Source organism: Psammomys obesus, unplaced genomic scaffold, assembly GCF_907164565.1.
Source record: "Psammomys obesus unplaced genomic scaffold, mPsaObe1.curated_primary_1811, whole genome shotgun sequence".
Taxonomy (NCBI): domain Eukaryota; kingdom Metazoa; phylum Chordata; class Mammalia; order Rodentia; family Muridae; genus Psammomys; species Psammomys obesus.
This window is the reverse complement of record NW_026595981.1, coordinates 24,403,401-24,413,666: the sequence shown is the minus strand read 5'-3', so window position 1 is coordinate 24,413,666 and position 10,266 is coordinate 24,403,401. Positions and strand designations below refer to the sequence as shown.

The 10,266-nt window shown below is 54.2% G+C and overlaps 2 protein-coding genes across 3 annotated transcripts; one reads left to right on the top strand and one right to left on the bottom strand.

Moving 5' to 3' along the window:
• Position 1: 1 nt before the first annotated feature.
• Hspb9 (heat shock protein family B (small) member 9) lies at positions 2-914 on the bottom strand. Its single transcript, XM_055620349.1, has one exon. The coding sequence runs from the start codon at positions 613-615 to the stop codon at positions 46-48; it is 570 nt and encodes a 189-aa protein (XP_055476324.1). The 5' UTR covers positions 616-914; the 3' UTR covers positions 2-45.
• Positions 915-1,883: 969 nt separating this feature from the next.
• Kat2a (lysine acetyltransferase 2A) lies at positions 1,884-10,051 on the top strand. 2 transcript variants are annotated; one of them, XM_055620180.1, is made up of 18 exons: positions 1,884-2,258; positions 2,401-2,524; positions 2,874-3,019; positions 3,135-3,224; positions 3,523-3,704; positions 3,786-3,977; positions 4,827-4,933; positions 5,133-5,243; positions 5,339-5,475; positions 5,568-5,776; positions 5,987-6,113; positions 7,808-7,918; positions 8,301-8,444; positions 8,655-8,769; positions 8,856-8,892; positions 8,976-9,039; positions 9,144-9,228; positions 9,371-10,051. In XM_055620180.1, the coding sequence occupies exons 1-18, from the start codon at positions 1,926-1,928 to the stop codon at positions 9,562-9,564; spliced, it is 2,508 nt and encodes an 835-aa protein (XP_055476155.1). In that variant the 5' UTR covers positions 1,884-1,925; the 3' UTR covers positions 9,565-10,051. The 2 variants fall into 2 exon arrangements, with proteins under 2 accessions (XP_055476155.1, XP_055476154.1); XM_055620179.1 differs by having other exon boundaries at positions 5,336-5,475.
• The last annotated feature ends 215 nt before the right edge of the window (positions 10,052-10,266 follow it).

Below are 10,266 nucleotides of genomic sequence, written 5' to 3'. Positions count from 1 at the left end.
CTGCACATCTCGGTTGTTTATTGGGTCAGGGTAGGTTTGGCACCCTTACAGCTCCCGGTTCCTAAGTCTCGGGGCCTGGCCTATCTGGGCTTCCGAGGGATGTAGCGACTTGTTTTGACCACGGACCCACAGATAGCCAGAAGGCGTCAGACTACACGTCATGGCTGCTGGATCTAAGTTCGGTGGGAGTTGCACTTTCCGGTGCACCTTATGCTCTAGGCGGTAGCTGCCCCTGACCGGGTCATTCGACTCCTGCAGCCGCTCACCGGTCACCATCAGGTTCTGACCGTCCACTTGCACCACCAACTCCTCCGGAGTGAAGCCATGGGCGGCCACCTTCATCTGGAAACTTTGTTCGGCATGGTCATCGCCCTGAACCGCAGCCAGATCATCCCTGAGCAGCCGCACCGGTAGGGTGTCCACTTGATTTCCTTCAGCGAAGGCCGCGCTGGGACATCGGGACGCCACCCGGTTCTCCCCCCGTTCTTGTTGCCCGGTGGAGAAACTGCCCCCTACCCGCTGCATCCCGAGATAGCAACTGCTGCCAGAGGGCACGGGGGCTCCCAGAATTCTCTGGGTATCTGCGTAGAGGCAGGGCTCGCCCACTCTTCCCATCCGGAGAGGCAAGCGCTCAAGTCGGCTCCCTGCGTCGGTCTTTGAAAGCCGGCAGGTTGTTAGTGACCTAGTTTCCCACTGCTGCTTTTGTCCGGGACCTGCTCTTCCCTGGGTCCTTCCCTTACCTACATGAGGGCAGGAGCCTGTGAAGGAACTGGAGCACCCTGAATATGCGGGATTTCAACCTCTCTATCTCCGAAGGGATTGGGCAACAGGTTTAAAGAGGTCTGCCCTGTCCTGCCCTGGACTACGCTGACCTCTTAAGAATGAGGCCTGGGGCAAGGAAGATTGTTCCATTGACTGAGACAGAAGAGGAGCAGGGCCTTCCTGGTCTTCCAGAAAGAAGTCTCTCCTTGACCTGTCACAGTCCTGAACTAACACTTGGGTGGGAAGAAACTGGTTATGTCTCTGGGTTTTTTTTTTTTGTTTTTGTTTTTGTTTTTTTCTTTTTTTAACTCCCCTAAGGGGTAGCCAGGGGAAAGATGGAGATAAGAGGGAAAGAAGGGAATAAAGTGAGGGATCTTTGCTCCAGCTTTAAGGCTGGGTAAGTCCTATTTGCCTAGTCATAGAACAAAAATGCCCTCCCCCCCCCATATCTGCAATGTGGGCTAGCAATGTCTCCGGTTCTTTAATTCGCTCATTTACCAATCTCAGCTCCTCTCTACTCCTTTCTCTTTTCCCCTCCATCCCCTCCCCCTTTCTCTCCCTCACACACACACACCAGCCTCAGCAGCATGGCCCACTACTCTGTGTTCTTTTGAAAATAAACTGTTTCTGCTTAACTGCAATCTAAAGTACAGAAAAAGCCGAATGTCAAAGTTAATCCATCTGTGTCAACACCACACAAAAGCAAATGTAGAATTAATGTTACATTTCATCTCTATTGTAGCTGCACTTCTGAGATGGCAGCCACTTGGAGCAGGCTTTTGTACTGCGGGAGCCAAGCCCAAATCGAGGCCTGTTCTTCCACCTATGGACTTTAAAAAGAGCACAGCCCACAAAGCTTTCACACTGCCAGTGTTTTGGGTTGCCCCTTGCCTCCAAAAGAACAGTAATTGTAACTATCCCAGATGGTTTAAAAAGACTAGTACGAAGTAGTGGTCAATCTAGGATGCTCAATCGATCGACGCTTGGTTGTCTGGAACCGAGAAACAGGGCAGACAAGTCTGGAAGGCCAAGGCATAGAAAGCGGCAAGTTAAGACTACGACTCCCATAATGCATCGGGGCAGCGACGCCTGCGCACTGTGCTCCGGTTGCCCATGCGGCCCTAGGGCTGGGAGCGCGGCGCCGCTCCGCTGCGGGGGAGGCCATGGCGGAACCTTCCCAGGCCCCAAACCCGGCCCCGGCCGCGCAGCCCCGGCCCCTTCAGTCCCCTGCCCCGGCCCCAACTCCTGCGCCCAGTCCGGCTTCAGCCCCTACTCCGGCTCCTACTCCGGCACCAGTTCCTGCCCCGGCTGCAGCACCAGCCGGGAGCACAGGGACTGGGGGGGCCGGGGTAGGAAGTGGGGGGTCGGGGAGTGGGGGGGATCCGGCTCGACCTGGCCTGAGCCAGCAGCAGCGCGCTAGCCAGAGGAAGGCGCAAGTCCGGGGGCTGCCGCGTGCCAAGAAGCTTGAGAAACTAGGGGTCTTCTCAGCTTGCAAGGTGGGGGCGGGGCCTAGGGTGAGAGGGGCGGGGCTTGGGGCATCCTAGGGCTCGGGGTGGGAAATGGGGGCGAAGCTCTAGCGGCAGGGCCGCTCTTGCGCTTGGGGTTGCAGCATCAGGTGACTGATCCTTCCGCCTTCAGGCCAATGAAACCTGCAAGTGTAATGGCTGGAAAAACCCCAAGCCCCCCACTGCACCCCGCATGGACCTTCAGCAGCCAGCTGCCAACCTGAGCGAGCTATGCCGTAGCTGTGAGCACCCCTTGGGTAAGGCAGGCAAGCATCTTCGGAGCTGGGGCGGAGGCCAGGTGCCAGGTCCTGTTTGGACAGGGTGACATAAGTACCATAAAGCCTCATAGAGAAACCAGAGAGACTCCTAAAGAAAGACCGGGTTGGGACTGTATGTGTATGTTCTGAGGAAGGAAAAAGGAAATCGGCCTTCCCAGAAGAAGCAGGGAGCTACCAAGGGCTTCTGGAAGAACTGGGAACACTGGGTCTCCCTGTCCCTCAAGGATTGGAGGATGATCAGATAGTCAGGAGGAGGTACAGGAATCAAGCAAAGGCCCATGGCTTTCTTCTATCTGTTCTTCCCAACCCTAACGTAATGGTCTTGCAGCGGACCATGTGTCCCACCTGGAGAATGTGTCAGAGGATGAGATTAACCGGCTCTTGGGAATGGTAGTCGACGTGGAAAATCTGTTCATGTCTGTTCACAAGGAAGAGGACACGGACACCAAACAGGTGTATTTCTACCTCTTCAAGGTGAGCTTTCGTGGAACAGAAGAGTAAAGGCGGCAAGGCCTTTGTGTGTGTTGGGGGTCTGGTTCTCTAGGTTCTGTCCACTACGCCTCTTTCTCCCCATCTCTCTTCCTTACAGCTCCTACGGAAATGCATCCTGCAGATGACTCGGCCAGTGGTGGAGGGATCCCTAGGCAGCCCTCCGTTTGAGAAGCCTAACATCGAGCAGGTAGGACAGGCATGCTTGTAGTAAGAGCAGAACTGAGGGGCAGCTTAGGGGGTTGGGGAGTCTGTTCTTCTTCCTCAAGCCGAGAACAGGAGAGAGGTTCAAAGAAGGGACACGGTTTGTCTGCTGACCTCAGGGTGGGCGTGGAAGTTGAAAGGGTCAGAGTTTCTCTTCACAGAGCCCCAGAGCGAGGGGAGAGCCTCCTTCCGCTCGTATTTGAGGTGCCTCTGCTGGCTGCTCATGCCCTCTACTGGTTTTGTTTTGTTTTGTTTTGTTTTTTTGTTTCCTCCCTAATTCTCAGGGCGTCCTGAACTTTGTACAGTACAAATTTAGCCACCTGGCCCCCCGAGAGCGGCAGACAATGTTTGAGCTCTCAAAGATGTTCCTGCTCTGCCTTAACTACTGGAAGCTGGAAACGCCTGCCCAGTTCCGGCAGCGATCCCAGTCTGAGGATGTCGCTACCTACAAGGTCAATTATACCAGGTAAGCCCAGGCTGGGCCTCACCGGGGAGGTGTGTATGGTCCGGTGATCTCCATGCTCACCTACCATGCCACCTTTCCCAGGTGGCTCTGTTACTGCCACGTGCCCCAGAGCTGCGATAGCCTCCCCCGCTATGAGACCACCCACGTCTTTGGCCGAAGCCTCCTGCGGTCCATTTTCACTGTCACCCGGCGGCAGCTACTGGAAAAGTTTCGGGTGGAGAAGGACAAGCTGGTGCCTGAGAAGAGGACCCTTATCCTCACTCACTTCCCCAAGTAAGGCTCGGCCTGGCCTGTTGGGATTTTGCCCCCAAATTCATGTCCTCGCTGTTGTCCCCTTTTTTCCAGGAAGACTTCCTGGATTGGTCCCTCCTCTCCCTCCATGGGCCTTCTGGGATCTGGGTGTCTACCTGGCAGATTTGCCCATGGCCCAGAAGCTACTTGCTAGTATGTGCTAGTCTGGGGATGGCAGGTACATGGCCCAAGCTAACGCTACCCCTTCCCAACCCCCTGGTAGATTGTTACTAATAGTTTCCTGTGGGCTCCTGGATGCAGCCTCAGAACCCCTCCCACCACAGTGCTCCAAGGAGTCAGTTTACGTCTGAGGGGAAGCCAGTTACCCATCTCTGTTCTAGTCCTTTCTATGTGCATTTGCCTGTATTGTGCCACACCTTCCCTCCATTTGAATCTGGGTCATAGCTCCCTAGTCAAAAAAAAAAAAAAAAAAAAAAAACTTTGCTGGGAGCAAGCATGTGGGGACAAGAGGTGGCAAGACTGGGTAATTTTCAGGCCAGTTTGACACAGAGGGGAATGAGGGAATTGGTGACTGAGTGCCCTGCCTGGCCACACAGCATGAGATAGCATCAGCTCAGACCCGTTCTCCTGTGCCATACATCATGGCAAAACTGGGTCTCTAATCTCTATCCTGGTTGTGTCCTGTCCTCAGCAGGCGGAGATCTGAGCCTCCCTCTGCATACTAGGCCTTCCCAGACAGCAGAAGCTGCTCTCTCCTCCCACCCACCGAGAACAGGGTCTGTCTGTCTGGCCTCTCGTCCCTCTGGGGTCTGGCCCAGGCTACTCCCTGTTGAAGGCTGGAGTCGTGGGACAGTTGTACCCTCCCCACAGGTTCCTGTCCATGCTTGAGGAAGAGATCTACGGGGCAAATTCTCCCATCTGGGAGTCGGGCTTCACCATGCCACCCTCAGAGGGCACGCAGCTGGTGCCCCGGCCAGGTTGGTGGCCCAATAGCTCTCTCTGCAGGGCCTTCGAGGGCCACCCTGGCTGGCCTGCTGCCTCTGGGATGACAGAGTGGTGGGGTGTGGCAGCAGTGGTAAGACACCGTGGGGCTCAGATAGGGCTGAGAGAGCCGGGATCCTCCTGAAGACCCCGCCACCCTCTCCACTTCCGTCATTGACTTCTCTCCTCTTGCAGCGACGGTCAGTGCAGCGGTTGTCCCCAGCACTCCCATCTTCAGTCCCACCATGGGTGGGGCCAGCAACAGCTCGCTGAGCCTAGATTCCACAGGGGCAGAGCCCATGCCAGGTGGGCACTTGAACCCTGACCTCTCCACCCCACCTACCCCCTTCCCTTCCACATTCTCTGCTCTCCCGGGGTGACCGTGTCATCCTCCCCAGCAGGAGAGAAAAGGAAGCTTCCTGAGAACCTAACCCTGGAGGATGCTAAGCGGCTTCGTGTGATGGGCGACATCCCCATGGAGCTGGTCAATGAGGTCATGCTGACCATCACTGACCCCGCTGCCATGCTGGGGCCCGAAGTAGGCAGCCCAACCTGTTGACCTGTTGGGGAAGGGAGCCTCACTCACCTGAGGCCCTCGTTTACCCCCGCCCCCACCCTTCTTCTGCCTAGACGAGCCTGCTCTCAGCCAATGCGGCCCGAGACGAAACAGCTCGCCTGGAGGAGCGTAGAGGCATCATCGAATTCCACGTCATTGGCAACTCTCTAACACCCAAGGCCAACCGGCGTGTGCTGCTCTGGCTTGTGGGGCTGCAGAATGTCTTCTCCCACCAGCTGCCTCGGATGCCCAAGGAATATATTGCCCGCCTCGTCTTCGACCCGTGAGTCCCTGAGGACCCCCAGCCCCTGAGCACCTTGGCTTTCCCATCCCTCTACATTGGGCACTCCCCCAATTCCCAAGGCTCAACCTTTGGGGATTGCCTTTCCTCTGTTCTTATCCCCGATGATACTCCACTCTTTCAGGGCAGAGGGACCTGGGGAGGAGCAAGGATGGGATGGGTAAGTTTCATGACCTGTCCCCTCTCTCTTAGGAAACATAAGACGCTGGCCTTGATCAAGGATGGGCGGGTCATCGGTGGGATTTGCTTCCGCATGTTTCCCACTCAGGGCTTCACGGAAATTGTCTTCTGTGCTGTCACCTCAAATGAGCAGGTCAAGGTGAGCACAGTACCCCTGACCATGACCCCAGCTCACCAACAGCTTCTAAATTTGGACCAAGCCAGCTAGACCGGCAGGATGTCTGTGCCCCAGTCCTTCTCTAGCAACGAGGCATTTCCACATATTCCCACAGGTGGCAACTCTGCCTAGATAACGGATCATTCAGAAAACACCTGCTTTTTAAAAAAATATTACTGAGGTGGCACACCCCTTTAATTCTAGCACTCAGGAGGCAGAGGCAGGTGGATCTCTGTGTCCGAGGCCAGCCTGGTCTACAGAGTGAGTTCCAGGGCAGTTAGGGCTACACAGAGAAGCCCTGTCTCAAAAAAAACAAAATAAGAAAAAGTACCTGAATCAGCAATTTTTGTTTGTTTTTTTGTTGTTGTTGTTTTAAGATTTATTTATTTGTTACTTATACAGCATTCTGCCTTCATGTGTGGGGCTGCCAGCCAGAAGAGGGCACCAGATCCCATTATAGATGGTTGTGAGCCACCATGTGGTTGCTGGGATTGAACTCAGGACCTCTGGAGGAGCAGCCAGGGCTCTTAACCACTGAGCCGTCTCTCCAGCCCCAGCAATGGTTTTGTGTTTTACTTTTCTTCTGGTGTTGGGATGGAATGCAGGCCCTTGTGCGCACAAGGCAGATGTTCTACCGCTGGATTCCGCCCCCAACAAGCAACGCTTTGTTCTGTTTGTTCTGTTTTTGGAGACGGTTTCTCTGTGTAACCGCTTTTAAACAAGCAGTGTTTTTGAGTGAAACTTTGGGACTTTCTGTTTCCCCATGCAGCTAAGTCGGGCTTTAAACACCCCGTGTAATCCAGGGGGACCTTCAACTGGTGATCCTCCTCCCCCGCCACCAGGGTGCCCAGCTTCCAGGTGCGCGCCACCACGCCAGGTTTTATCCACTGCTGGGGACTGGACCCGGGTCTCCGTGCATGCGGAGCAAACGCTGGGCTAACTGAGCTCCACCCCAAGGCAGCAGCACTTAAAGTGAACCTTGCTTTCTTCACAGAAAAAGGCTTATGTACCTTGAGGAGTTGATAGTTCCAGAGACTTTTTTTTTTTTTTTTTTTTTTTAATAACCAATTACTTTCGGGTTTCTCGTTCTTTTGTTTTATATATATTTATGTGGTCCCGACATGAGTGAGTTCAGGGTTCAGATGATGTCATAAACAGGCCTCTGTGACCCCTTTATTCTAAAAACTCCAGATGTGAGCCAGGCCTGGTGGCGCACACCTTTAATCCTAGCACTCAGGGAGGCAGAGGCAGGCAGATTGCTGTGAGTTCAAGGCCAGCCTGGTCTAGAAAGTGAGTCTAGGACAGCTAGGACTATACAGAAAAACCCTGAATCAAACAAAACAAAACGAAAAATGCCTAGGTGTGGGGCTAACAGGCTGTGTTGGGTTGAAACTCAACACTGCTGTTTCTGTGGTCAGCTGATCTTAGACTGTTCTTTGTGTAACTGGCTTTCGGGTTTTGTCGTTTTTCCCATGAAATGGGCTGTTTAATTCCTATATGTAGGCTAGCTGGCAAATGGGTCTTTGAAGAATCAAGTGAAGGGCCGCATCTGGCCCTGAGCAAGCACCTTAGAAGCCTTCTCTTTCTCTCTATAAAGTCTGGCCCTCCGCTGGCCACCTGTCCTCTGTGGCTCAGCTCCCCCACCTCCTTCCCGACCTGTCGCACCTCCCCTGCAGGGCTACGGCACCCACCTGATGAACCACCTCAAGGAGTACCACATCAAGCACAGCATCCTGTACTTTCTGACCTATGCTGATGAATATGCCATCGGCTACTTCAAAAAGCAGGCAAGCCCTGTCCCGCCACGCCTGCTGCCTCGGCCCCCAGCTTGTGTGCCCAATTTCCAGTAGTATAACAACAGTCCCTTCTTTTCCCTTGCTGCACCTGGCACCAGTAAGGAAGGGCCTCTCTTACTATTTTCTCCCTAATGCCACCCAGTAAAGAGCAGGGGTTGGAAGGTCATCCTTTTGGGGATTGGAGGAGGTTAGGAGCAGCCAGCCGGCTCAGGGCCTTTCCAGGGGCAGGTAGAGTTCCCACGCTGCTGCCAGGATGTCTAGAGATGTGGAGGAGCCATGCCACACACTGTCTCTCAGTTACTCCTGAAGAATTGGCCGTGAAAGTTGGAGAGTCCTTGCTGATAGATTGGGTCTTAACTATCCACTCACCTAGGGCTTCTCCAAGGACATCAAGGTGCCTAAGAGCCGCTATCTGGGCTACATCAAGGACTACGAAGGCGCTACGCTGATGGAGTGTGAGCTGAACCCCCGGATCCCCTACACAGAGCTGTCCCACATCATCAAGAAACAAAAAGAGGTGCGCACCTGTATCCATAGGGGTCTTGCGAGCTTGCATTGGCAAGTAAGTGTGCAAAGGCTTATGTGTATGTGCACCTGTGGTGGAGACAGGCCACGTCTTGGCTCTTGTCCTACCTCTTAGGAAAAGTCAGAATGTTGCCATTTACTGACCATGGCCTTGGGGGGGTGATTGGACTGGAGTTGGCCCCTCAGACCCTTGCTTCCTCAGATCATCAAGAAGCTGATTGAACGCAAGCAGGCACAGATCCGCAAGGTCTACCCCGGACTCAGCTGCTTCAAGGAGGGAGTGAGGCAGATCCCTGTGGAGAGCGTCCCCGGCATTCGTGAGCAGGGGCCTGGCTGACAGGGCAGGAGGGCATTCTCAGGGCACAGGCAAGCATTCTTAGGGATGTTTTCTTCTCCTCCGCAGGAGAGACAGGCTGGAAGCCATTGGGAAAGGAGAAAGGGTAAGTGTTTAGTCAGGGGGAGTGAGCACGGGGCCCTGGGGTTAGAGAAGGTCCCAGACCTGACTTGCCATCTCTCATTCCAGCAAAGAGCTGAAGGACCCCGACCAGTTGTACACAACCCTCAAAAACCTGCTGGCTCAGATCAAGGTAGAGGCCCAGGTTCTCTTCTAGGGTTAACTGAGGTGGGTGGCAGTCTTGGGTTGGGCAGAGTGCACTGCGGGCCTGTCTCCAGCTCAAATCTTTCTTTCCAGTCACACCCCAGTGCCTGGCCCTTCATGGAACCCGTGAAGAAGTCAGAGGCCCCCGACTACTACGAGGTTATCCGCTTTCCCATTGGTGAGAACCCTCCTGCCTTCACTTTCCCAGCTGTGCCCCACATCTGCTCCTGCCCGGGTTGAGTCAGGAACCCGCCACGGCGGGCAGTCCCAGCCACACTCCTTCGCTTCTTAAAGGCTGTCCCTTCTCCCCTTTGACCCAGACCTGAAGACCATGACAGAACGGTTGCGCAGTCGCTACTACGTGACCCGGAAGCTCTTTGTAGCCGACCTGCAGCGGGTCATTGCCAACTGCCGGGAGTACAATCCCCCGGACAGTGAATATTGTCGCTGCGCCAGTGCCCTGGAGAAGTTCTTCTACTTCAAACTCAAGGAGGGAGGACTCATTGACAAGTAGTCCCCAGCGAGGAGCTGCAGTGTTCTCCTCTGTCTCCCCAGATCCATTTGGGTTTTCCGGGGACCCCCTCTCCCTGACTCAGCAGGAGAAACTCCAGCCAGGGTCCCCAGATCTTGCAGATCTTTCGGTCAACAGGCACTCCCAAGCCTGCAGCCCTGTTCCTGTCTTCATTGCATCCGACCTGGGGGAGATCTGGTCTGGGCCCAGCCTCTTGTAGAACATCTGGTGGCCAGGAGATGAACTGCTCAGCCGTGGTCCTTCTAGAGCTATGTAGGCTGGGAGTCCTGATCCTGGTCTAGGTGCCTGTTTCCCAGGGCCAGGACTATTTGATGAGTAGCCTTGGCTTGGAAACAGCCCAGACTGAGGGGCCATGGCTTGTCCTACACTGTTTTGTCCATCTGTTCCCCAGAGCAGGGGGCAGGAGGACCATTCATTCCTTGGCATTACTCCCTTGGAGGGAACAATAAAGCTTTTTTTTAAAAAACAAAACCAAAAACCCTGTGTGATTGTTTTAGGGAGACGGGTATTGTTGGTATAATGTGCTTTTGAAATCTATACACCTTACCCTTGTTCATTCAAATGCTGATTTCTCTCCCCCACTCTCAGGTTTCAATCCAGACATTGCATTGTGATACTTTTTCTAAGCATCACCTGTCTCAACCTTGTGTAAACATTACAAAATAAAACAACCAGCCACAATGT

Bases quoted from the DNA above. Each gene is read 5' to 3' on its own strand.
- Hspb9 (XM_055620349.1), bottom strand. From the start codon at position 615: ATGGGAAGAGTGGGCGAGCCCTGCCTCTACGCAGATACCCAGAGAATT.
- Kat2a (XM_055620179.1), top strand. From the start codon at position 1,926: ATGGCGGAACCTTCCCAGGCCCCAAACCCGGCCCCGGCCGCGCAGCCC. The intron at 5,244-5,335 runs GTGGGCACTTGA...CATCCTCCCCAG, and splicing joins AGGGGCAGAGCCCATGCCAG to CAGGAGAGAAAAGGAAGCTT. The intron at 9,229-9,370 runs GTGAGAACCCTC...CCTTTGACCCAG, and splicing joins GGTTATCCGCTTTCCCATTG to ACCTGAAGACCATGACAGAA.